The sequence below is a fragment of the Nymphaea colorata genome, chromosome 3 (genome assembly GCF_008831285.2).
Source record: "Nymphaea colorata isolate Beijing-Zhang1983 chromosome 3, ASM883128v2, whole genome shotgun sequence".
Taxonomy (NCBI): domain Eukaryota; kingdom Viridiplantae; phylum Streptophyta; class Magnoliopsida; order Nymphaeales; family Nymphaeaceae; genus Nymphaea; species Nymphaea colorata.
Genome location: NC_045140.1, coordinates 18,392,460 through 18,418,710, shown reverse-complemented (window position 1 = coordinate 18,418,710; position 26,251 = coordinate 18,392,460). Strand labels below are relative to the sequence as shown.

Genomic DNA, 26,251 nt, shown 5'->3' with positions numbered 1-26,251 from the left:
TAAATGAAGCGAAAAAAAGCAGATCTACGTTCCATCCGAAACAGAGAGGGGCTTCAAAATGGGCATGACAAGACTGAAACGCAAACTCTCATCTCTTAGTATCCTTCCATTATCCTCTTTAATTCTTAAGCAGATGAACAAACACAACCACCCAAAGCGCCTTTCTTATCTACTTTGCACCACAGGAAAGGCATCGATAAGGACATTGAACATTTCTATAATTTAGCTCACCATCAAAAAGAGTTTGTTTCATGTGGGTAAATCCCATGATTGTAACTCTTTTCTATCGTCACTGATTCGATCCGTTTCTTGTAGAGAGTGAGTGAGAGACCCAATACTGGCCCTGGGTCCCGATCATCTTTCTGTATTAGATGGAATTCGTTCACCAAATGGCTTTTCATCTACAAGTAGCAAGAATATATCAAGCTCAAAGGATTTCCAAGCAAAAATTGCGGCAACTGCTGTAAAGCACGACGAAAATAGGGGAATGCTGCTGTCCTTTTGTCCTTGTTCATTCTCCTTGCGTTGCAGATTTGGAGAACCTGAGCATTTGAAAAGTGCTATATAAGAACTGTGCCAAACCTGAAAAAAATTCAACTAGCAGCCAACTTAGCATTGTTGATTCTACTTAGCTGAAGCATTGCCATTGATCAATAGGAGGGACTACTTGACTTTTTCGGTGATGAGTTCGATAGTAAATCTCTTGGCCACAATTCAACATGCCTCTCCTTGCCTCTAATCTCATGCTTGTGAGTAAAATTATTAAAATCCACGGTTGCAATGTGCAATTTTCTCCTCTAAGGTGACATTTCAAAATCATCATGTCAATGAGCAGACAATTGGTGAAGTAATTGAATGTTGTACCCTTGATAAACGAATTAGCCATTTTCTTTTTTCTTGCATGAGGCGCCAGACAGTGGAAAATCTCACACTCGGGTTATCTGTCTAGCTAGTTAGACTCCTAGCACTCCCTCATTTACAGTTTAGATGTGATAATTGTGAATGCATGTTCCTAAAATGCAACTCAAATATAGGGAAAATGGAGAATGATTTTCCTAAAACTGCTCTTCTTCTAAACATTTATAATAGGGCTAGTTTAGTATGTTATGCATCTAAAATAATCAATTTTAGCATAGTTCGGCTGACTGCAGCGGATGTACTGTGTCAGAGCCGCACTAGCAATCAGCACTTGACTCGTGTCGATGCCGGTACGGCAGCCCATTAAGAGCAGATATATGACGTCTCTGCTGAAGCTGAATAAAACATCCTGGCTATGAGCTCATACAACTATAGGATCACATTAAACCCAGCATGGAGCAAGATATTCAAGTGCGATGTCAGAGGTATCCTCCATTGATTTCAATGAAGCCCTAAGGTCCTACCCATTTGCAAAGTGTTCATCAAAGGAACCATGCAATGAAAGAAGGAAAAGCAACCAAAATCTTCTGACGCCACTGACCAGCAAATGAATTCCATGTTCAAGCTAATTCAGACAAATCCTGTTTGGATAGAGGAAAAGGAGAGGAAATGGTGGTAATTTCTGTATTTGTATTTGGTTGGCTAATTAAGTAGGAAGAACAAAAATGAAGAAAAAAAACATGTTGGATGAAAGGAAAAGGAAAAGAAGAGAGAGGAAAAGAAAAAAAAAAAGGTCAATGTAAATATAATCCCTCAATAAATTGCAGAGATTGCAATGAAATGATGTGTGACATCCTTCATTTTCCTTTCCTCTCCTTTCTTTTCCATGCATCCCTTTCTCTCTCTTTCCATCGATCTAAACAGACACTGAAGACACTATTGAATGAAACCTGATTCAGTGTTATAAAACCTAAATGTAGACCTTTGCTATGATAGTCGATTATTTATTGTGTTTTTTCATTATCTTAGGAAGCATATTCTGAATCAACAGCCACTATGTGAAAATGTTTAAGGTGTTGAAATTACTACTGCTTATACTAAAAGTGAAGAAGATGCTAATAAATATATCCAATAAAGCTGCGATCGATCTTGTTTGAGAAACGTAGGAAGCAAGTAGGGAGCTGCATTGGTAGAGTGATCAGAACTGCATACACAATCGACGAAGAGTCATCGTTATCCTTGCCTCCAATACTGATCATACGCAAGCTGGATCATGATCAAATTACTATCATTTGCTATGTTTAAAGAGGTTGTTCCTAATATCTTTTTTTTAAAAAAAAAAAAAATTCCCCCATTGATTTATCTCTTTCTCCCTGCATATATGTTGGATATTTGTGATGTATGCTCATATGAAAGAAAATAATAGAAAAAAATTCCATGAATATCGAACCATTAAAAAAAAAAAGGGATATGAAATATATATATATATATATATATATATATATATATATATACATATATATATATATATATATATATATATATATATATATATATATATATATATATATATATATATATATATATATATATGATTAAAAATCAGATCATATTTAAATTTGAAAAAATGACAGCGAATCAAATTTGAATTTGAATATACTTAAATATTTAAATGTTCAAACGAATTTGGATTCAAATCAAATTTAGTTTTAAATAAATATTCTGTCTCCAATGCCCTTACCTTTTGGAAGTCAGCCAGATTTGGTTTAAAATTCAGATTCGAATTCATATTTATGGTTTTTCTTTAAGCCCGACTTCAAGTCTTAATGCGTGAACATTTCAAAAAATAGATATAAAAGTATCCGATTCAAACCCGGTCTATCGGTTCTATTCGTTGACATGCACATGGTGAAAAACATAATCGTCGAGAGAGAGAGAGACAGAGAATGTGCGAAAGAGCGAGCAAAAAAAGCTCAAATTGGTGAGGAATGTTAGAAGAAGATTGGGTGACGAGCGGAGAGAAGGGGGAATGGACCTCCCTTGGAAACGTGTCTGCCCGTGATACTCCTAGTCCAGGACTCCAGGGGCCTACACAGGCTATCACGTAACCCGACCTCGAGAATCTAGATTGATGGCCAGGAAAAATCGCAATTATCTGAGAAAAACGGGGAAAAGGGGAGGGGAAAGGCGGACGTGCGAAAGAGGAAAGGACGAGAGGAAGCGTCATGGCTCCGGCCTCTCACCTCTCTCTTCCTCAGCTACATCTTCTCTTTCGAGCTGCCCCTTCCGGATATCGTCCCACAGGGCACAGGAGTAAATCTCGTTGAACTCCCCTTAGTATTCCATGTGCTTTGTCCAATGAGCATTGCTCCATTTTGTATTGTTTCACCCTAATAAAGCGCACTTTTCCTTTATTTGCCCACTCCATTCCTGTGGTTGGAATTATGGTTTTATATTGAATGCGCAAACAAAACACGCAAGTCATCTCGTTTTTTTTTTAAAAAAAAAATTGTGGAATTTATTCATTAGAAATTGGTTGGCAGCTACCCATTTTTGCTGGAAATTGTAGAAACTTTTACCCTTTTCTGTTGGTAGTATACTTGTGGGTCATCGCCGTTGTTTTTTCGTGATGACATGATTTTACTGAAACTCCATCTTCATTTTTATTTGAGGGAGATTGGTCTAGGATAGTCTCTTTACTCAACTGATGTGGTTGGGAATTCATTTACATACATATTTTTCGTTTCTCGATGTGCTTTTCGTCTTGATGTGTTGTATTGGGAATATAGGTCCAGGCCAGTCTGCCTGGGTGATTTAAGCGACTCTGTTTTTAAACTTGTTGCAGTTTCTTTTAATATTTTTCTGCTGGATGGAATGGTTCTAGTCTTTAGCTGAATGGTGTGAGTGGCATTCATTTTATTTTTGCTTGCTTCTGTTGTGTTCCTATTCATTATTGTGTTATAAATTCTAAAGATTAGTTCAACGGAAAATCTTTACCTGTTGGGTCATGTGGATGATAGCTTTCTATAATTGGATCGACCCCGCGTCAATTGACAATGTTATATTCATCGTGCACTTTGTAGGATTTATGATGAATTTTCATCTGAACTCCTAAACCTGTGGTACCAATTCCCTACGAGGATATTCTTCAATTTGCCAACTATTTGCAGGTTTTACGTGGTAGGTCCTAATATTCTTTCTGTCTCTATATTATGTTGTTGGCAGATCAAAAGCTATATGCCAAGCCACATGGTTGTCGATTTCAATGCTGCTTGGAGAAAGATGGTTGTACAAGTTCTGAGAAAATTCAACCAGGAGAGGACATTGGGAAGAAGGTTGTTTAATACACCATAATTTTCTGTCCCCTTTGTGCTGTCTACTACTGTCCTGTTGAAAACCTGAAACTGTGAATCAATTTCAAATCTAAGTTTACTGCAAAAAAATTGGTTTAAAGCTTGAAAGCTCAGGAGCAATTATGTATATCAACTTATCAGTATTTAACTGTGATAAAATTTTCTTTACCAAATATTTTAGGCTTAAAGTTTCACAAGATGAGTTTGTACGCTGGTGCTGATATAGTCTTTGGTCATGTATTATTGCTTTTAGGTAGATTTTGTAGAATCTTATTTAACACCCTACTTAAGTACCTAGAAACTCTGTTGACATAGTGGTGCTTTCTCTTTCTTATTTCCTTTTACTGGTTCTCTTCAAGCTAAACTAAATAACATAAATTAATGTTGGCCAACGTAACTTACTACAAGCAAAGAAAACTATGGATGATAGTAATGAGTGGAAGGTGATATTTTCTGTAATTGCTGTAATTGTTTAACTGCAGATGATTAATTTTAAGTTCTAGATACATATAGTGTTTACTACTAGGTAAAGAATCTGGCAACCATGCCATTACAAAGAAGTTAAGTTGGGGTCTTCTGTTATTTTCCTATTCCCCCTTGTTTAATGGGAAGCCCATGAAATGCTTAACATAGATTGAGCGTTGACTTTTTCATGCTGTTCTACTTGATTTATTGCCCATTTGGAAGAAGCAATAGTTAATTTTATGGCTTTGTAATCACTAAAAGTCTTATTACTTGTTATTCATCTATACAAGATTTTAGTTCAAACCTTTACATCTGCTACTGGACAGAGATTAGATTTTCTTCATCGTACTAAATGCTTCTGTGGTTATACTAATTCACTCTTATTCAGTTGCAATGATGACGCTTTTTTCTTTTCCAAATGAAAGGAGCTTACAGGGCCAACCTCTCGGAGATTTTTTGTGGCCACCACATGTTCAGCTGTAGCATTTCCTAGCTTGACTTGTTCCTGTGGAGCAACATCTAATGACATTGAAGTTGAGGCGATGGCTGGACCACCTGGAATGGAGAAGCCTGTATGTCGTAATTGTAGAGGCACTGGTTCTATAATCTGTAAGTGTGGATCCTTTCTTTTTTACCTTTTCAATGCTAATGTTAGTGGTCTTTCGTGTGTTTCTATCGTTTAGTTAATAAGTTCACTGGTGGTATAAACATGTCCACTGATCTTTCACATGTTTTTTTAAACATCTGCAATCAAATATTCAAATGTGCTTAGATTTTTTGTTAAAAATTATGGATCTGCTTGTTGTTAGTTGTTGTTTACACAACTTACACCCTTTGATGGCTAGAGAGCTGGATTTCCTTATATGCACTATCATTATTTATGTGCTCAATGGATATCTCATGAAATCTTATGCTAGTCCTTTTGTTAGTCAAACACTTGAACTACATAAAGGTGCATGATGAGAAACTGTTTCATGTTGCATGGCTTATAGGCCACTTCTCCCAAGTCAACTCGGGTATGGGTGGGCTGCTTTGTTTGCTGTAATGCATATTTCATACCCAGTTTCCATTACATAGTTCTTCTAGGCTGATGAGTTCTAGGGCACACTATTCTGTTTTCACACACATGCGCATCCACCCCGCATGTAACACTTACATAGACACATATATAAACATGTAAACCATCACAAACTGACATGTTTGCCACATCTCCACTCAAGTTCTTCTGAGAGGTGCTGCAATCTGCATGGATTTCTGTATCCTATACTCACCTGCTATATATTAAGGATATATTACAAGTTGAAGGCTTGATACAATATAGGCATCAATTTAGAGATGGATTAGAAGTGCTTAAAATATGCGATAGTGCTAGTGATTTTATCTCATATACATGCACCTAGCATATTTAAGGGAACAGCTATACCTTGCATATGTAGTAATTGATCTTCTAGTGTGCTTAACATACAAAAAGGTCAAATGTTTTAATTTTGGATGACATTGTTGTTTCATACCATGTCAGATTTTCATTTTGTATCTTTTGCATGCTGCTATGTGTGTTTTACCTGTTACCATACTATATGTCAGTCATAATACATGCAAGGGACATACCCGTTCCAAAGAAGTGAAATACTGCATGCATATTGTCCTTTAAAATGTTTCAAAAAAATTCCATGAGAAGTGGCCAATATCAAGTCAATTAGATGCTTGTTTTTGTGGATACTCAAATGTTAAATCCAATAGTTAAAATGCACTTCGAAAAGTAAATTTGAAAACTGAATGATCCAAGAACCTGTGCCTCAGTTTGTTGGTATCATCAATTTTAATTGTCAAGTTTCAAAAAATGTGTGCAGCTGTTAGAATTGTCCAGGTAACATATGACCTAATGCCATACAGTGGCACATGAAATAGTAAATTCCAGGTTCCAGTATCTTCATTCATTTATGCATGTGGTATATCTTGGTGTAAAGGTTATATTTTTCTAGTGTCAACTCTAACTGCTTTTTATACTGTTCTGACAGGTGACATGTGCGGTGGCACAGGAAAATGGAAAGCACTTAATAGAAAACGTGCAAAAGATGTTTATGAGTTCACAGAATGCCCTAACTGCTATGGTACTTTCTGCACTTTTTCACTAGCATACCACCAAAGATGTTCTATTTTTGAAATTTTGAATCAGTTTGTGTGGTGCAACTACCACTACTTAAACATGGAAAAGTAATAACATTTAGAAAACATGCCATCTAAGTTATGTGGTTTATTTATTTATTTCCTTTATGAGCCGTTTTTCTGAATATTGACTCGTAGAGAGAGGCTTATGTATGTTAAGTACACATATATCCTTCTCTGGATAACTTTGGAAGTACAGGCTGGTTTTTAATATTTTTATTTGGTTTTTCGCGCTTTGTTCAGATGTCTGCTATCTTATTAGATAGAAGGGTTAATGTTTCCTTGATAAATTAAGCAAATAGAATGAAGTGCTTCACCGTAGCTGAACACCAAAAGAACGATAATATTGTATTAAATTATCCTATCAATAGAGGGATGACTTGCAGGAAGGTATGATAACTTTGCCAGTTAGAGAAGACCTTTTCCCAGAACATGCTTAAGCAAGTATCATGCTGTCGCCCTGTACTTTTATGAGGTCAAAGATTTGCAAATACGATTGTGGTAGGTCTTGGAAGAAAAATGCTGCTTCTTAGGAATCAAACAAAGGCAAGACATTTGTTGATCATGATTAGTTTCATCTGCTGATGAAATTCTGGACCCCTTCTGCTATGGTTTATGCACGCACTTTTTCAGATTCATTAGCATGTAGGGCTTGTATAATGAACATTAGTTGTCTCTATAATCTTTGAGACAAACAAAGACTTTCTTGGTTTCTTAGTTTTTTGGATTCTGATTTTTTTTCCATTTCTTACTCTATTTTCCCTATCTGAAGGTGACTACTTGTACCTCTCTGTAGTCTGCTACATTTATTTCTTCCCATTAGAGTAAGACCATGTTTCTTTCTTTCTCCAAGCATGATTTGAAAGCATCCTTGCAAATTTTGGTAGTACATATTGAGATGCTGGTTAATAAGTAAACAGGATTATCCTTCAAGGTGGTCATGGATTTTGGTTATCATAATGGAGCTATCATACTTCCATGTGTGTGTGATAGTTTTTACTGCCGTTACCATAATAATAGCACTTCTAACTGATGCAGTTGTGTTTCAATTCCGAGTTCATGCATTGCCATGAATATAAGGAGTGTAACCTTTTTTATGATCATAAAATAAACATAGGATCGTAAGATTTATAGCTTGTCTTAGCCATTGTTTTGGTATATGTTCGCAACTAACAAAAAGAGGATAAAAAAAAAGTTTGTCATAGATGAATAATGTTTAATGAGGCAGTGCAATGGACAATGGCTTAACTAAGTTATAGTCTATAGCTCTCAAGGCACTCTTGAGGGGCCATTTGGCGATGGGAACAGTGTGTTACTGTTCTATGAATCTGCCTCAGTCAGTGTTCCATAAATTGAGCATATTCATGAAACGGTAGCAAAATGTACTGTTGCCAAGTGGCCCCTAAATGTCTGAGTTGATAATTGGCAAAAGTAGAAAATGCCTGGTATTGTCTAAACCGTAACTGAAGCCGTATATATTTTTGTTATAACATGCATCTTTTCTTGAGTCCTGAATCAGTTTCTGAAATGTTTGGAGAAGGCCATTTGTACATTCTACTCACCTGTTTAAACAGGTTATCTCCTTGTTCTATTTGTGTTGAATTGAAACCAACGTTCGTGATTACAACTGCTATACTAATTTATGCAAGTTGAGCTGCATGCTCTAAAATCTCACAGCTGTGTGTTTTCCCCTGTTGCAGGCCGTGGGATACTAGTATGTCCTGTTTGTCTTGGAACTGGTTTGGCAAACAACAAAGGTCTTTTGAGAAGGCCAGAAGCGCGTAAACTGTTGGACAAAATGTACAACGGAAGGCTTCTTCCAGGTTCTTAGGGTACTTCTTAAAGTAATGAATGGTAGGCTGTCCTCATCCATCTTCATGTCTCGACGGTGCCCAAGTGAATGGCGACGAGAGTGTTTGGTGCCATGACATTACGCTATTGATGGCTCAGAAGATTGTCATCTTGGCCTCGCTTGAAAATGCTTGGAGGATGACATGATCTTCCAAAACTTTTGTCAAATCGATGATTCAATTGTAGATGCCATTTGGCTGTAAAGTCTCAATTTTCATTGTGCCAGCAATATTGCACTAGTGATCTGTAAGATTTTGTTGCTAAAGGTTCGGAGTAAATGTAATAATCTAATTATTTTTTTCCTTTATTACTGGCTCAAGCCTATTTCTTTGAATGATTCTCACTGTTTGGCACACCAACAACCATTCTGTGTCTGAAGACGCCCTAGTGCACCTCTTCTGCATGGAGAGAGAGTTACTGAATTTGGATTACTTGCGCGTATAAAGAATCAAACCTCAGTACCGTCAAACTTGTACCAGAACTTCACATCAATTCCATTGAATCAATTCATTTGTACCTCTCAGCAAAGCTCATATGAGCAATACGATTATAGGTCGTCATCTTGGATTTGATTACGGGTTCTTGATATGCATATCTGAACACTCAGCCAAAAATATGCGTCCTAATGGGACCGAGTCCGATCCAATATCTTGGCTGCAAAACGAACCGCAACCTGAGCAAGCAATCTGCGCCGTCGGATTTCGAGCTGGCGGACCGGATCACGGAGGTTTTAATTCCTATTGGAAATATGGTCTGAGGCGCTCCTTGTGCCTCTCGGTCTTGAAGTGAAGGAATACAGGGGCTCCGGGAAGACGATGACGACGACTCTGCAGGTTCGCCATTTCTGTTGTTTGTTTACGTGTAAACTTCCGTCGTCACCATCACCATGTGGAGCTGGCCCGTTGAGGCTCTTCTTTTCTTCCCCGGGCCTCTCCCTCCACCGCCGTTGCGGGCGTGGGCAGTGGTACCCGAGGGCTAGACCGCTTTCAGCCTCGTCGTCAGCGCCGGCGTCGCAGGACGGAGGTTCGTTCTTCGCAGCTGAGAACGTTTCATGGAAGTCCCTTGGCGTCTCCGACCAGCTCTGTCTCGCACTCTCCGCCGCCGGTTTCCATAGGCCTTCCCTGGTTCAGGTAGAATCTGTTCGGAGTCCACGGAGCAACTGCTTGATCATTATGTTCTTGTAAATCCTGCTCCTATAGAGGCATTTGGGATCACGGAATGATAAGCACTCTCCATTGAAGTACTCGTAAAGCAAAACTATGTGATTTAGTCGCTTGATTGTGGTTGTTTTCCGTCAAAGTTCTCGTTTTCAATTGAGATTTACTATCACCGGAATGAGATGAATCATAGTCTTTTTTGTGCTTGTTCGCGACAGTACCATCCTACTTAGAATACGATGATTTTTAAGTGCAAATCGCAATTGAGCAAATGAAATTTGAGCATATAACTTTTCAAATTTTTGCTGCTATTTATCACTCGTAGGACTCGAAAGTCTTTAAGTAATGGACTTGAATTATCAGCATTCTCTTTCTCCCCTACGTAATCTTCTCTTGTGATTTGTTTTGGTTCTAGGTGTCGCAGCATTTAGCATTCTGAAATTTCTTATGCATTCAGTTATTTATTTCTTGTATCAATGCTGTAGGGGTTTTTTCTTGCCATATTTTTGTTGTGATACCTTCTGTTCCTTTGCAGGCATCTTGTATACCTTTAATAACTTCTGGAAATGATGTTGTAATTGCAGCTGAGACTGGTAGTGGTAAAACTCATGGATATCTAGTTCCACTAATTGACAAGTTATGTGCCTCGTGTGATACCGCTGCAGCTGCAGCTGATCATGGAGCTACGCCATTGCCACGGAAGTTTTCACTTGTTCTCTGCCCAAATGTGATGTTATGCCAACAAGTTGTTAGTATGACAAATTGTCTGCAAAACATGGATGGCAGCCCACTTTTAAGGGCATCGGCTGTTTGTGGAAACCAAGTGAGTCTGTTGCTTGCTGAATAGGGTCTTGCTTCTCAGTTCATTTTCCTGCACAAAATATGTTATGCGCCAGGTTGTGGAAAACTATAAAGATATGTTTTACAAAAAAAATGGTGGCCTTCTGCTGAAAAGGTTCTAAAGCTAAATCAAATGCCGTACTATCTTAAATATAGTGTATTGGCAGCTACTGTTGTTCTTTTTTCCTTACTGAGTGGCTTTCTGGGGTATTGTAGGGTTGGCCATTTACCCAGCCGGATGTTCTTGTTTCCACTCCTGCTGCCCTTCTGAACAACCTCTTTGCTTTTGACCCAAAAAGGCGTCGTAGAACGGCATTTCTCCGAGATGTCAAATATGTGGTAACTTGTTGAGTTTAACATTTCTGCTATTTCAGTTGACGGATGCATTGGTCTCTCTAAGTGCTATTAAATAATTTAGATATTTCCATTGAGAAAACTGGCCTCTTACTTATATAAAGCATGACAATCTGAGTATTATGTCTATTTCTCTTTATTGAAGCACATACAATGAAGAGAAGGACACAGTAATAAAGGTTGTCAGGTTTATAGAATTCAAGCCCGTTTTTCTTGTTGTTTGGATTGAAAACTTTTATGGTATTATTTTGGTGTCAACAGGTGTTTGATGAAGCAGACCTCCTCCTATGTGGAAGCTTTCAGAATCAAGTGATCCAATTGATTAACATGTTCCGGTATGAGGAAAAGTCACTTTCTAAGAAAGAGAATTTCCTGATTGGAAGGGAAAATAAAGATGAAGTAAAGTCTTGGGTGGACTTTAAGCCTGAGGACTGTAATGAGCTGGAGCCTGTTTGCTCTACAGAAGATGTAGATGCTGAAGTTAATGTTGATGGTGAAAGTTTTGAGGAGGAGCTCACAACTGAAAATACTCGTAAGAAAGATTGGTTGAGGAATAGGAAATCATACAAGCGTAGTAAGCAGTACATCTTTGTTGCTGCTACCCTTCCAGAAAGTGGGAAAAGAACTGCTGGTGGAATACTAAAACGAATGTTTCCTGATGCCAGTTTTGTTAGTGGGAGTTTCCTCCACTGTCACAACCCAAGGTTCCATTCTTCTTACATCTGAATTTTCTTCGTTCCAATTCCATGTTTTCCAACACCTACCCTTGTTCAACCATGTTGGTCTTAAAGTAGTTGTCTGGATCTTTATCACCTACTTGGTCTGATACCTTCCAATTATAGATCACCAATTCACCATTTAGTACTATTTCATTTTTCAAACAATTTGTTGTGAAGAAGCTTTATTTGCTTTCTGTTCTGCCTGCATCATATTTCTAAGTTACAGTAACGTGTAGCAACTGTACCTCATCTTCTTTGCAGGTTGGAGCAAAGATGGATGGAAGTTACAGTTGACAACCAAGTTGGTGTGCTTATAGAGTCTGTGAAAAGAGGGCTTTCATCAAGCAGCTCTGTGGCTTATGGAAAACCTAGAACAATGGTGTTTGCAAACACTGTGGATGCTGTGGAATCTATAGCCAAAATACTAGCCAAAGTTGACATTGATTGTGTGACCTACCACAGTAATAGTTCTCTTGAGGAGCGAGGAGAGAACTTGATACATTTCCAGGAAAGGGGTGGAGTACTCGTCTGTACTGATGCTGCTGCACGTGGTCTTGACATACAGAATGTCTCTCATGTTATTCAGGTATGATATCTGGATGGGGCCCGTAACTTACATGAGCATGATGTCATTATCTCACAATTCTAAGCACAAAACTCCCACACCCCTAAAAGCCAACACTTGTTAATGATTGTCTCTCCATTTTTGTCCTTATTTGACTGATTATATAGGCTCTTAATTTGCTATAAAATTAGGTAAAAAAGAAGGCAGAGGCTGCTCCTTTTTGGTTAGATTATAAATCAAAGAAAGAAAGTAGGCACACTAGTCTTCGCCATATCTGACTTAAAAGGGTCGGATACTTGTGTGTCAGTGAACATGCAATGTAAGGGACGAGAAAAAGGAGAAACAGGACGTTCCCACTTTGTTGACCACTTGATGTCAATGAACTATTTCTTGTGTCGTCTGTTCATGGTCTCTGCAACTGCATTGCAATAGTGAAAGCGGACTTAAGTTACCGTTTGCTTATTAGTAGAGTTTTCAACATGGCTGGAATAATACCTAGTCCATGGAAGGCCACCATTGTCCTTGGAATTGACGGTGTTCAAGTCCTCTTTAAATAGATCAACTTTTACAAATGTCATGGCTAGTATAAGGAGCTGTTTACAGAAATATTTATCATTCTTGTAACAGATTGATCTGTTTCCTTATTAGCTTTGGTAACAGTAACAGCATGAACAGAATTTTTGCTAACTTTGTCAACAGATTTTTGATCTCTGTCATTTCTGTTACGAATGCAATAATTGATGCCTTCATTCTTGATGCTATCCTTATTTGCAGTGGGGAGCCAGACATACTTGGCTGAGGGGCACTCACTATATATTTGAGGGGCAGTTATACGCAAATGTGCAAAAATTTGGGGTTAACCAATATGTAGATAAGTGATTTTTGTTGGACTGTGTGAGCAATTGCCTACACATCCCCACATGCGGCTATGCCCCTGCTTATCTGCATAGTTATCATGTGTGCCATGCATGCCACCTTTGCCATGTGTAATCTTGCTAATGTGGTTAAGACGTTTGCCAGACTTTACTCTTTGATTCTACTGTTTAGTTTAGCATGCTTCTAAAAATTCTGGTTTTAGTCATTCACATTTGGTTGCATTTTTACCAAGATCAACATGGCATTGTTTCGGGTTCTATCAGTGCACCTGCTTCTGTTTGTGTTTTTCTTGTTATTTAAAATTTTAAACAACTTTGGTCAAGGCTAACAACCTAATCCTACAATGTTAGGCCGAGTTCGCAACTTCAGCTGTCGACTTTTTGCATAGAATTGGACGTACAGCGAGAGCAGGTCAACCAGGAGTTGTTACGAGCTTGTATACAGAAGCCAACCGAGATCTTGTTGCTGCTGTCCGTCAAGCAGGGAAGCTGGGACAACCAGTGGTGATGTCTTTTTCTTGAGCTTTTTTGGTAATAGAAATTCTACAGGGGGAACAATTTTAGAGCGATCCTGTGAAATGGATGTGGATGACTAAGATATTAGTCTATGTTACACACACACACATGTAATTATCACTATTTCTATCATTTTTTGAGCTTATGGATAAGATGTTTTCTTACTGCAGGAGAAAGCATTTAGCAGAAAAAGGAGTTTCAGGAATAAAATTAAGAAGGGCAAGCATCTCGACATTATGGAAGCAAGTGGAGTATGAGAACATCTTTTACATGCTACTCTAGTTTGTAATGGGATTTTAGTTTCTGTATCTGATCACAGGGAATCATATAGGCCTTCTGCCACAGGTGGTGGTCCCTTTTTACCCTTCACGACCATTAAACCCATTGCTGCAATGATAAGGACTGCTGACTGTAAAAAGCTCGTCAGGATGAACTACCTGCCGTTGCTTTTTTTTGTTTATCCCCAGCAGTGGCCTCATGAATAGCTCGTTGTTCTTTAATATTATGTAATTTACTTTCATAATCTAAGTAGAAGTCACTCCTTTTTTCTGGCACCAATTGTGAAGACTCATCTAGCAAAGCTGCTGCAGGAGTAAGGGATGGTAGAATTGCACTGGCTGTTTCATTTATTTAACGTCTCTTCGCAAATCCACCGTTATTACCAGTTCAATACTACTGTCAGCCTCCATGTAGCACCACAAACTACTTTTTGTGTGTTCTCTTGTGTTCCAAGTTAGAGGGCAATGACTTTTTTTTTTAATATACGTTTCTTGAAAATGATGTTCAGTTGAGTTCCTTGGTTAATCCATTAAGTTTTGATGGATTGACTTTTTCATCTTACACCGCTTTGTGTTTGCTAAATAAGACTATGCATTGAGGCATATTTTTTGTTAAATAAGTTATGTAAATCTCATTCATCAAATAGTTTTGGCTATCTGAGTATTCGATCAAATGTTTTTAAGGTGAGGAATACTGATACATTTAGAACTTATAGGGATACTATTTAGTCAATCTTATTGGTTTTTTTTCATTCTGATATGCCTTAATATTAGGTTTGAGCTCCTAAAGGATACACCGAAATATTAATTAAGATTCTGAATAAAAAAAATCACATAATATTTCATTTTGAAACAAATTTTTTTTAGTCATATCATTATTGTTGGTGGCTTCCACATTACTCGTTCGTTTTAAGATTTAGACTCGGCTTGAAACTCGACCAGCTTCGTTGGATTCTGGTAGTTAGTCTGCTACTGATTAAAAGACAACCTGAGCCATCTTCTTCTCTTTTTTTTTTTCCCCTAAACAGCTGGACAACGTTCACTAGCAGCGGTTGTAATCGCTAACGTGGACGTTTTAGCCATATTTTTATGCTAACACAAATTAGATCACGGTTGACTTAACGGCGGTGACGGAGGAAAACGATTATAAAAATACCTTGAAGCATTAGTAGCTCAAGTGAAAACTTTCCACAGTTGGGCCGGCGTTTGTTTTACCACTATTAGGTTTTCCATTCTGCGATATTACCAGCTCCCTATAACTTTTATGTTATTCTCATTCCACAAGCCATTTACTTATACAGCATCATTCCTGCAGTATTTTAGTCCCACAGCCAGTACTAATATTGGACCAATTTCCAAATTTTTTTCATTAACGCTAATTTGTATAGCGTATGTTTAATAGGTCAGGTCCCATAGTTCTCTCATTTCATAAGCAGTCTCATCTCCAAGTGATTTCGTTGGCTTCAGACCACCAATCTCTTTGTTGGACGCTATCTCTCTCTTTCTCGACTTCTTGTTGTTGGCTGGATTATTCCGAGGAGCTATCCACCATGGTTGTGCGTTCATGAAGTTCAGTCTCGTAGCTTAATGAAGGCTATGAGATACTTCAATCAAGATTTGTCTTTCCCTCTGATTCCTTCACATCTCAAAGACTCAAACCCCAGTTTAGGCAGTCACCACCATCGTAGTATGGCCAAGATTGGTTTGTCGTTTGGCCATAAATATAATTTTATGTTGAGGCTCGGGAGATTACATAATCTACTGACATTTGTAGTTTCCAGAATTGATTCAAGCACCAGCAACAAGAAAAAGAATATAAGAAACCAATTCGGGCTGAGGCTAATAAAAATTTACTTTTTACCATTATGGCTGCAGTCATGCTTATTAAAGCTTCTCTTATTAAATGGCAGTAATCGTGTGCCTTCTTATGAATCTGAAAGAGTGAACTGTTCCTTCCGACGACGTTGTGCAGACAATGCAAAACGGCAAAGATTGCCTCCCCTTAAGTGGACTGACTTTTCACACGAGGTACGCTAGTTAGGATTGCCATGAAATCCGTGACTCATATAAAGTTAGTAACACAAAGCCTCACTTTGAAAGCAAAGTTGAATCATACGTCCGCTGTAATAAACCATACAAGCATTCGTGGTTTCTTGAGAAAGCCAGAACCTATAAGAATGTGCAGGCCTAACTAGTTACGCCCTTTGAAGAGCGAAAAGAATGGCTGGAGTTGGACTCGTTAATGTAACAAATAAGGAAGAAAAAATCAAAATCTAACTCAGACAAAAAAGTCGAAAGCCGGCCAGTTTTTTAGACTGATTTATTTGTCCGATTTTTTTCCTTCAGGGATCGACTGTAATCTAACACAGAAGAACCCGCCACCTGCCTGAACAAGATTCTCCCATCTCACGTTTTCAGTACCCCAAGAAGGCAAGAACTTGTCGCCTTCCCCTCTGATTGTTCTGGTAAGAAGAGGGGCCTGTGGTGATGGCTACTTTCGTTGGAACAACCCATAAATGCACATTTTGTGATAAGACTGTCTATTTGGTCGATCAGCTCACTGCTGATAACTGGGTCTACCACAAGGCCTGCTTCCGATGCCATCACTGTAATGGCACTCTCAAGGTATACGCCCCCTTTCTATTAAACCTTTCATATGTATACTTTACTTGTTTATATTTCACTTTTTCTTCTTGTCTTATGGTCATGTTGTTTTACCAGTTCATCTGTTTGTTTTATTGATTTATCCTTTAATGGGTTCTTCTTGGATGCGATTCCAATTGGCCTTTTTTGTAGTTTACATCTGTAACTAGTATTGCCAAATTGTAGCCGTCAATATTTGATGCATTGTTATGAGGTTGCTTTATATTGGTTTTTGCATTTACCTTTGGCTTGCGTTACACTGTTATACAAGAAATTGTTCTGTTTCGTGTGGTTTCCCTAAGACGATCATTCTTTTGCTTCGTTAATGTCTGCCGGGTTTCTCTTAATTGCATGCGCTGAGATGGTCGTTCTGAGATTAGATGATTCAAATGATAAATCGGTATTGAGTACCTGAGGAGTGGATGGTGGTAGTTAGTTTTGCAATAGCCAATTAAGCATTAATTTTACAATAGCCAATTAAACTTCTAGCCGTTTGCCAAGGTTCGGCACAAATTTGAAGCATATGTCCTCTTGCCAGAAGATGTTTTGGAGTTTCTTTGCATTTTTTCTCTGGTTAGCTTTCCTTTGTGTGCAAAACTCTGCTGGGTTTGCAAGCAGTTCAGGTTTCAAGACTTAGCTTCGATGAGATTTTGTGTTGATATTGTAGTGATATTCGTAAAGGTAATGACGATGTCTTTCATTATGTTGTTTTTCATGCAAAAGTTCCATTTGTATATTGCCCATCAGAGTAATCAATGAAGGGCAATTTTGTGGAAGATTATAGTTTTGAAAGATTACATTACATAATGAAAGTAATGTTATGCGGAAGATGCTTCTTTTTTCTAGGAATGTTCTAATTCGCTTCCCATTTGCAAGTCATCAACTTCTCTTCCTTGAAGGGTGTCTTGTACTGTAAGCGACATTTTGGTCAACTTTTCAAGAGAACAGGCAGTTTAGACAGGTGCTTTGAAGGTAATGTTCTTTGCCCTTACTGGACTCATAGGTACCCGAGAAGTTTATAAAGCATCTAATGGTCGTGAGGTACTTCAAAATGCCAGCTTCTACTACATGTTTAAGCTTATTTTCATATGTATATTCTCTATAAAAGCTGATTGCACTCATGAAATTTTTTCGATAGGAGCGAACCAGCAGAGTAACAAGTCTGTTTGCTGGTACCCAAGACAAATGTGTTGCCAGTAGTGACCCATAGTCACAGAAATGCGATAAATTAAATGGCTGCTTAAAAATTTAAAAAATATTTTTTTTTTTTTGAAAAAACGTTAAAAATGAAAATTTTCGCGCTTTTTTCACTTTTTCCATTTTTTCAGTTTTTTAATGCCAAGCAGTTTTTTTTATTTTTTATTTGTTGCGAATCTACTTATCTTTTAATGCTTGTGTTATTAGTTTCTTACTTATTTTATTTTTCTCTTATTTTTTGTTTTTAATTTTTTTAAAATTTACAGTATTTTTTTCATTTTATTCCGTTTTTTTCAAGTTCACCGTATTATACATAAGAACAACCTCACCGTTTAAAACTCTGAGACCTTATTTATGATTATGTTGTATACCGTATTGAAAAGAAAAGGTATATCAGATAATGTTACCTTGTAAATGCTCAGTTGTAATAGTATTTTTGCTTTTTTCGTAGGCCTTACTTGATTTTGGTACATTTATCAACCGGTAAGAGTTAATTGCCACATGGTAAATCTCCGCCTACGTTTTTATTTTTTTAAGTATTTCGTTTGGAGAGTTTGGTGTTCAGAATATAGCTTAAATGTGCATTTTCACATTGTTTGGTGTGTTTTAAACTTGGCATGCTAAATAACTTTGACAAAATTAGCTTACATCACGACATGTAGATCTGAATGTTGGTGAGATGTTCTGTCTTCTTCTGCGCATTAAAACCTTATTGCCTCGACGTCTCAAAATGAAAAAGCTTCATATGATTGTCAGCTTTAGACGCTTGGGCAATGAAAAAGATGGAGCCTAAGCCTTTGGTTCGGGCAGTGAGGTTCCCTCTGCTCACCTGGAAGGGAAGATCTGTCATACCTGTTTGGTGGGAGGAGTTGCACTGAGAGAGAATTTGTACATTTTCCTCCACCATTCAGGCACCTTAGTTCAGATTACATTTTAAAGATCTATTTCTCTGGATTCATGGCTGACCTCAGATTCAAATGCTGAAGGTGCAGTGCCAGATCTGAATGTCTTGAATGCGATTAAAATTTCGGCCAGCTCCAGTTGATCAGTTTGAAAGATCTTAACAAAACCCAGATGCGTTTGCATACAAATTATTGCCGTTATTGTTACTATTATTGTCGTTTTGCCGAACTGGTCCGGATCGTATTGTGATCCGAGTGAGTCGGCCCCGTCGGTCGACCCAACTTGGTCGCTCTGGTCTTTCATTTCTCTCCGGAAAAGCGTCGTGGTTCCATCTGCCCATAAACCCTTCGGAAAAAGCACTGTGCAACGTAATTCCACCGTTTCCTGCGACCTATATGACCATCGGTCGCTGGATTCTGGATTCCGCCGGGCCGCCCTGCCAGTAAGTGGACGTCCAATCAGTTCTTTCTCTCTCTCTCTCTCTCTCTCTCTCTCGCCTCTCTCTCTGTCTCTACTCTCTTTCTCGGCCTTTTTGCGTTTTGCTGACGAGAGACTTCTGAATCATTGGTTCATTGTCTGTGCTACTAACTGGAGGTTGTTTTAGTATTTTCTCCCCCTCTTTCCGTGCATAGAATCCCTAATTCTGTTCCTGAGTTTTTGGAGCTATAACTGATCTAGGCATTTTGGTTCTATGTTAAAACTTGGCTTTTTGCTGTTTTAATCATGTATCGAATGGAGACTCTGATGTTTTCATCTTGTTCGTTCCTCTGACGTACAAGATGGTGAATACGAAGCCTGGTCATGGTTGGCACCTGTCATGGTATCTTTTTTATCATTAAATTTCATCGTCTATGGATTTTGATTTATAAGAATCATCTCCTAAACCTTTTGCCTTCGATTCCAGCTGTTTTTTTCAGTCTTTTTGAGATATTATTAGTTTTGGAAACGAATTCTAAGGATACTGCTTCGAACTGTCTCCATTCAGTTCTTGTGAGCCGAACTCCCAATGCTGCTTGGGCAGCTTACCTGCTCAGCAATTCGAATCAATCCCTTCTTCAGATGTCTGTCCATCTTGTCTTCGCTCCAGCGTGCCCCATGCCACCGTCACCAATATGCTGCCACGGTTATTCCGTCTGCTTCTCTCTTCTTAGCTGCTGTTACCTCTAGGTCGTTCCGGCGGCAGAATAAGCCCCGCTTCGAGTCGCCGGAGAATACCCTCCGTCAACGCCTTGAAGTATGCTCAGAGAATCGTGACGTTGCCTCTGCTTTTTCCCTCTTCGACGAGGCCCGTGTAGCAGGTGTCCGCCTTTGCAGTTACCACTATAACTCCCTTCTGTACCTCTGCTCTCTCCCCACCTCCCTAGGCAGCTGGGTTGATCGAGGATTTGAGATCTACGACCGTATGCGTGCTGATGGCGTGCCCCCAAATGAAGCAACCATCACTAACCTTACCCGCCTTGCTGCTGAGAAGGGCGACTTTGATCTTGCCTTCAACCTTCTTAAGCAAATGACTGATTATGGGCTCACACCACGTCTCCGCTCATTTGGCCCAGCATTATACGGTTTCTGCAGGCTTGGGAAGGTGGAGAAGGCCTATGAGGTTGATGAGTATATGCTGAACTTTGGGATTGTACCAGAAGAGAGTGAGCTTGCTGCACTTCTGCAGGCAAGCTCTGAGGCTGGGAGAGGAGACAAGGTTTACTCAATTTTACATAGATTGAGAAGGGCAGTGTGGGTGATATCTGAGTCAACAGCAGAGATCTTAGAGAGGTGGTTCCGCAGCAAGGCAGCTGCCAAGGTGGGGGTGGAAAATTGCGACACAGAGGAGGTTAGGATGGGGATTGTTGAGGGGGGAGGTGGTTGGCATGGGAAAGGTTGGTTGGGGAAGGGAGACTGGAAGGTCGCAAAGTCGAAGATCAGCGAGAAGGGTGTCTGCAAGGTTTGTGGGGAGAGACTGGTAACCATTGACATCGACCCACGTGAGACAGAGAACTTTGCAAAGTCCATTGCGGATTTGGCTTGTGAAAAACAAGTTAAGAATGATTTTACAAAATTTCAGGTAGGATTTCTATATTGTGAGTCTCTATGCTGATTTTTCTTCCTGGTGATTTTGAATCCATTCAAGGTTATCTAATCTTTTTGGCGGTAGTCGTCATAGTTATGTTGTTACTGATGGATGTTTGTGCTCTTTGTTTGCATTTCCTATCCATCTACCAAGTTTGCAGAGAAAGAGTTCTTTTTTTTTAATTAATAAGTCATTATGAGCACACAACTTCCAAAGAATTTTTTAAAAAGTCGAGACTCAAGTTGGGACAACTTAATTAGTTGGTGAAAAGGGATTTTCTGGCAAATTTGCTAGTCAGTATAATGTTACATGCTGCGCAACATCTGTCATTGGCGAGTTTGAGTTTGCCTAATCAATTGATTGTTTTTTATAGGATTGGCTTGAAAAGAATGGGCCTTTTGATGCTGTAATTGATGGTGCCAATATGGGACACTTCAAACCAGGTTTACACGTTTCTAGTTTCTCTCGGGTAAGAGGCGTTCCAAAATTTACAACCTCCTTTGTGGCTGGATCAAATAGCAAAATTTGAAATCTTTTAGTTTCTGATACAATTCTTTCAATTTCGTGGCAGCTGAATTCTGTTGTAAATGCCTTACATAAAATGAGTCCTTCAAAGAAATTACCGCTTGTTATTTTGCACAGCTGGCACCTAAAGGGTGATGCTGTGGATAGACCGGAAATCAAACATCTGATAGAAAGCTGGAGGAGGTCCCGTGCAATCTATACTACCCCTGTTGGTTCGAATGATGACTGGTTTGCTCTAAACCCCAACCTATTTAAGCGCCATGTATATTTGCTTCTATATGTGTTTATCTGCAGTTTGTAGATCGCTTGTGTGTTTGAGATGATTATAGATTGTGCCGTGACTTATGATTGATTTGTTCTTTTGTTTGTTCCCATCATATATAACTGATTGTTGTTTGGAATATGTTGACCAGGTATTGGTTATATGCAGCTGTTAGTTGTCGTTGTCTGCTTGTTACAAACGATGAAATGCGGGATCATTTGTTCCAACTACTAGGAAAAAGTTTTTTTCCAACATGGAAAGAAAGACATCAGGTTAGTTCATTAATCTTGTATTAACCACTGGGATAAGTCTACGTCTGAGGGTTGTACTTGCACCTTATATTGGTCCTAGATTTTTTTGCCTAGTTTTCTACAAGTAGTCTTGTGAAGCTTGTCGTTAGATCATGGCAGACAAACCTCTGTCTGAATTTCTATCACCATTCTTAAATGGTTACATATTTTATGTTATGCCTTCTATTTAAGGGCCCATGCATTTGTTTCTTCTTTCTGGAATATCTCGTTTTGTTCTTATACAAGCATCTACAATTTTAGAAATTCTTTGGGCTTCACTAGTTAATTTAGTTGATTATGAAAGGTCTCACAGTTGGTGATCTTGGTACCCAATAGTCAATCTGCTCCTTAGGCTGATGTGAATTGCCATGTTGACATCTTACGCGGGACAATGGTTGAATTATTAAAAATGGTCTTCCTTTAGACCTCTGCATCCTATAGCTTCAATGCAAAAGGGGTTATGATTTGTATGGTATAAGATTTTGCTCTAGGTTATGTTTGATATCCTCTCTCTCTCTCTCTTGTGCATGCACGGTTCTGGTAAATGTTTGGAACTTTTTTTTTCCATTTCTGAACATGATCAACTTGATGGAGGAGCCTTCCTACTGCGCTAACAAAAATATTTCCCTCATGTGCTTATCTAAACTTTTTCTTTATTAAATGGAGCATATAAGCCCAGGTAAAACCAACTTTATGGGTGAACGAATGAACATCATTAATTGCCCTCTGAAGAAGGAAAGAAGGGGAAAACCATAGTTGTGCTACATCTTTGTGAAGTCTGTGTACTATTTTGATGTTTGCTTATAAGTTATAGTTTCCAATTATATGGTTCCTGTATCCACTTTTTTTCTGTTCAATTGAATGTTAAAATTATTACGTTACTGAATTATTCTTCCTGAGATAGTAGCCTAGTGATTACCTTATGTTTTGCAGGTTCGGCTGTCTGCATCTAGGCGACTCAAGTTTCAGATGCCACTGCCATATTCAACAGTTATCCAGGTGATCAATATTTTCTTAGTCTAGTTTTCCTTCCTTCGTGCTATAGTTGCTTTATCCTTAATAATCTTCAATGCTTGTCTTTGAGCGATTATTGCTTAGTAAATTCACAAGGAAAATGTCTTCTCTGGAGTTGCAGGAATCGGTATGTGGGAGTTGGCATGTACCTATTGCTGCTGAAAATCAAAATGCTCCAAGACAATGGATTTGCGTAACAAGGCCCAGGTTCCCACATTTGAAGCACGTTAGTGGATATTTTGAACCGACTAATGCAAGCAACTTGCAGATTAGCTCTCCGCACTAAACCTCAAGTTGAATTTTGTAGAGCCACAGCTGTCAATTAAGCACTAACAAATTTTAGTTTTTTCTTTTCGACCAAATCAAAGGAAAACCTGGTCCTGAACCCTCTGGGTAAGGCCCTTATTAAGCTTAGTTTGCTCATTTGAGCTGTCCTGTATTAGATTAGTGGGCCTTTTTGCAGTTTGGATCAGCTAGACGATGTACACCATTGCTGATCTTTAACCCCTTTTTTGCTCCAGCTAGGCCTACCTAATACGTGCCGTGTGTAATAGAAATTCAATACCGTATTTTTCATATAATTGAAGGTTCATCCTCTTTATGCCTCTTATTCAAGTCCTGAACTACTACAGTTGGTAACATGAGTAACATTATGACAAGGTTGTCTGAATTTTCTTGTAGCCATTATGATTTTACATATCGAAAATTATTCCATTCAGTAATCAAAAGCTTTTCTTTGAGCAACGACCAAGAAAGTAGGCGGCATTTTCGGCGATGGATGGATGTAACGGTACCTGGCGATTGGCATGGAGCTTCTCTTTGGGCATCGACCAAGAAACAAGGCGGCATTTTCGGTGATGGATGGATGTAACGGTACCTGGCATGGAGCTTTTCTTTGGGCATCGACCAAGAAACAAGGCGGCATTTTCGATGATGGATGGATGTAACGGTACCTAGCATGGGGCTGAATTCATTTTTCTGTAAAGTAGGACTAAGAACGGTGCTTGTTAAATTTTTGTTCATTGACAAGTTGATTCCTCTGAAGCGGAAAGTTAAAAATGATTATTTGTTATTTTCATATGTTTGTTTTGGTCAAGCCATACAAAACTCTCCATTGTCAGCAGAATATTTGCAGGGCCCGATGTATCAACAATTACGCCTCATCCATGATCTCGTTAAATGGTGAAAATTCTTGTGAACTTCCAGCCTTTCAATTTTTTTTTTTTTTGCCAAGACCCACAGGGTGGCAGATTTCGTAATTCCATATTTTGTGTTTTTCCCCCCTTAACAACGTAATACTACTACTAATAAAAGTGGAAGCTTCTTGAACGCAAGGACCTCTTAACTCCAGCAAGTGGCATAGGCTTATGAGGTATGTGATTTATCATACAAGAGGGTGTGATGGGTTAATAGTCCTCTGTTGTGCTTTCTTTTTTAACGCTTAATAAAATTTTTACTTAGAACATAAGACATATTACAATTCTCATGTGGGAGAGGATATGATGGCTCATAGTTTCTTTAAAATGTTGCATTCTCATCAATATTCTAAAATAGAACATTGGCAACTCTAATATGAGTGCATTACTGAGATATATAATCTACGTTGTTAGGAGACTCAACCACAGGGTCATGAGATCTTAATTCCTTCGTATGGGTAAACTGGGTTTTGATTTTTATTGATGGTACTTCCAGACGAATCAAATCTATAGGCACTGAATTACATTCAAGATGTTTTTATGGCCCTCCCTAAAAACAAGCTAACGTTTAATGCTTTAGTTGACCTCATTATTTTCCTTTTTTTTTAGACTCATTCAAGGACATGCTTATCAACATGGTGCCATTTACATGTTTTCTATGAGGCGTGGAAATTCTTTTGGCTCGTTTATGTTGCATGGTAAAGACCCAAAGAAATGGGTCGTGATTGGGGAAAAAGGGAGAGATCTGTGAACCACGATCAAGCGCATTACTTTGTATGACGCAGAGAAGGACACGTAGCTCGAAATATTTCGGAGCAGTTGAAGCAATCGAATAGACACCACACGTCAGAGAGGATTTCTTTGTTCTTCTAACAGGCATGAACACCCCATAATCAAGCCACTACTATATCATCTCTAAACAACGGAGGCATATCTGCCATCCTTGATGGCTTGAATCCGTCTCGAAGACCCAACGGCATCCGAACACCAGAGAGGGAAAGTCGACAACGTGTAAACGTGGCAAGAATAGAACGTGTAATTGATCTCTAAACAAGTTCATAAGTTAACAAGAAGAAAAATCCTTTTCGTCCAACGCCGTGTGGAGGCATCCGTGCGACGTTGAAGAGTGCAGTTCCACTGAACCTCGCTTGCTTTTGTGTACTGTTTCCCGTTGATCTGGTAGAGAGAGTGATTGAAAGAAAATGGTGTCAAGGGTGATGTGCTTACGAAAATCTGGTAGCTTCTTCCTTAACTCGACCCCTCATCACCTGAACTTACCCTCTCCTCTTCTCGCCAACGTTGGTTATCGCCACTGGCCTGGTAAGGCTACCTCTTCTTCCTTCCATGTTATTTATTTTAATTTTATTTATTTTCTTCGTTAAAATTTTGAGCACGATACAGTCCTTTTTGGTTCTGTATCGTTTTGTGATGGTTGGTTTTACGATTGTTGGGAGCTACTACTGCCTGTGGTATTCTTTGTCGGTTCATTTTATTGCTAGCGTTAACAAGTAATCTTGGGGGTGGGGGCTGCATTCTCATCATGCGATCATGGATTCAGGGGAACCCTGAAAATGAAGAAACTCCAAATTAAAATTCAATTAAACTATTTTCTTGTATTCTATAAGCGAATTGCTTTGGCATATGTTAGTCCACTGATTTTGTACATTTTAATCTCAACGGGCTGATACCTCAATATGACGGTGGAGGGGGAACCGAGGAAAGAGAAATATAATAAGAAGACAATATAACTGTGTGCTTCCGTCTCTCTCCTATATATATATATATATATATATATATATATATATATATATATATAGAGAGAGAGAGAGAGAGAGAGAGAGAGAGAGAGAAATTTGTAGGTATTAGACTCTCAGATGCTAGATAGATAAGAACAATTTCAACTCTTGATTTTTTTCGAAATCGGGGGTAACAAGAAGAAAATGGTGATGCATCATTTTCATCATATAGTATTAGCTTGCAACATTTTCTTTCAACCGCTGATCTACAAATGATAAAGAATTGAGCTTGTTCCTTATCCGTTTAACATCTAAATATCTAGCACCTACTAGTTTTTTTTATTTACACACACACACACACACACACACACACATATATATATATATATATATATATATATATATATATATATATATATATAT

General features: G+C 38.5%; 4 protein-coding genes across 9 annotated transcripts in view; all 4 read left to right on the top strand.

Annotated features, from left to right (window-relative positions):
* Positions 1-2,899: 2,899 nt before the first annotated feature.
* LOC116250557 (protein PHOTOSYSTEM I ASSEMBLY 2, chloroplastic) lies at positions 2,900-9,000 on the top strand. The gene is made up of 5 exons (XM_031624265.2): positions 2,900-3,171; positions 4,084-4,193; positions 5,102-5,285; positions 6,695-6,787; positions 8,543-9,000. Exons 1-5 carry the CDS (start codon positions 3,084-3,086, stop codon positions 8,671-8,673), a joined length of 606 nt encoding a protein of 201 aa, XP_031480125.1. The 5' UTR covers positions 2,900-3,083; the 3' UTR covers positions 8,674-9,000.
* Positions 9,001-9,439: 439 nt separating this feature from the next.
* On the top strand, positions 9,440-14,277 carry LOC116250556 (DEAD-box ATP-dependent RNA helicase 22). The gene is made up of 7 exons (XM_031624264.2): positions 9,440-9,823; positions 10,386-10,673; positions 10,907-11,029; positions 11,306-11,748; positions 12,025-12,349; positions 13,555-13,707; positions 13,890-14,277. The coding sequence occupies exons 1-7, from the start codon at positions 9,509-9,511 to the stop codon at positions 13,974-13,976; spliced, it is 1,734 nt and encodes a 577-aa protein (XP_031480124.1). The 5' UTR covers positions 9,440-9,508; the 3' UTR covers positions 13,977-14,277.
* A 4,560-nt stretch (positions 14,278-18,837) lies between these two features.
* On the top strand, positions 18,838-23,506 carry LOC116251213 (proteinaceous RNase P 1, chloroplastic/mitochondrial-like). 3 transcript variants are annotated; one of them, XM_031625339.2, is made up of 7 exons: positions 18,838-19,182; positions 19,726-20,799; positions 21,179-21,274; positions 21,377-21,558; positions 21,744-21,864; positions 22,816-22,881; positions 23,018-23,506. In XM_031625339.2, exons 2-7 carry the CDS (start codon positions 19,747-19,749, stop codon positions 23,180-23,182), a joined length of 1,683 nt encoding a protein of 560 aa, XP_031481199.1. In that variant the 5' UTR covers positions 18,838-19,182; positions 19,726-19,746; the 3' UTR covers positions 23,183-23,506. The 3 variants fall into 3 exon arrangements, with proteins under 3 accessions (XP_031481199.1, XP_031481198.1, XP_031481197.1); XM_031625338.2 differs by having other exon boundaries at positions 18,838-19,560; XM_031625337.2 differs by having other exon boundaries at positions 18,838-20,799.
* A 1,468-nt stretch (positions 23,507-24,974) lies between these two features.
* The window catches only part of LOC116251298 (uncharacterized protein At5g50100, chloroplastic), a 39,589-nt gene continuing 38,312 nt past the window's right edge, over positions 24,975-26,251 (top strand). For 3 of the 4 annotated variants that reach the window (XR_007572838.1, XM_031625470.2, XM_031625469.2), the window contains exon 1: positions 24,975-25,412. Coding sequence is in view for 2 of the 4 variants with exons in the window: in XM_031625470.2 (XP_031481330.1) it covers positions 25,295-25,412 (118 nt within the window). In the remaining 2 variants the exon portion in view is untranslated. The remainder of the gene's footprint in view (positions 25,413-26,251) is intronic. The other variant, XR_004171649.2, reaches the window with a different exon arrangement.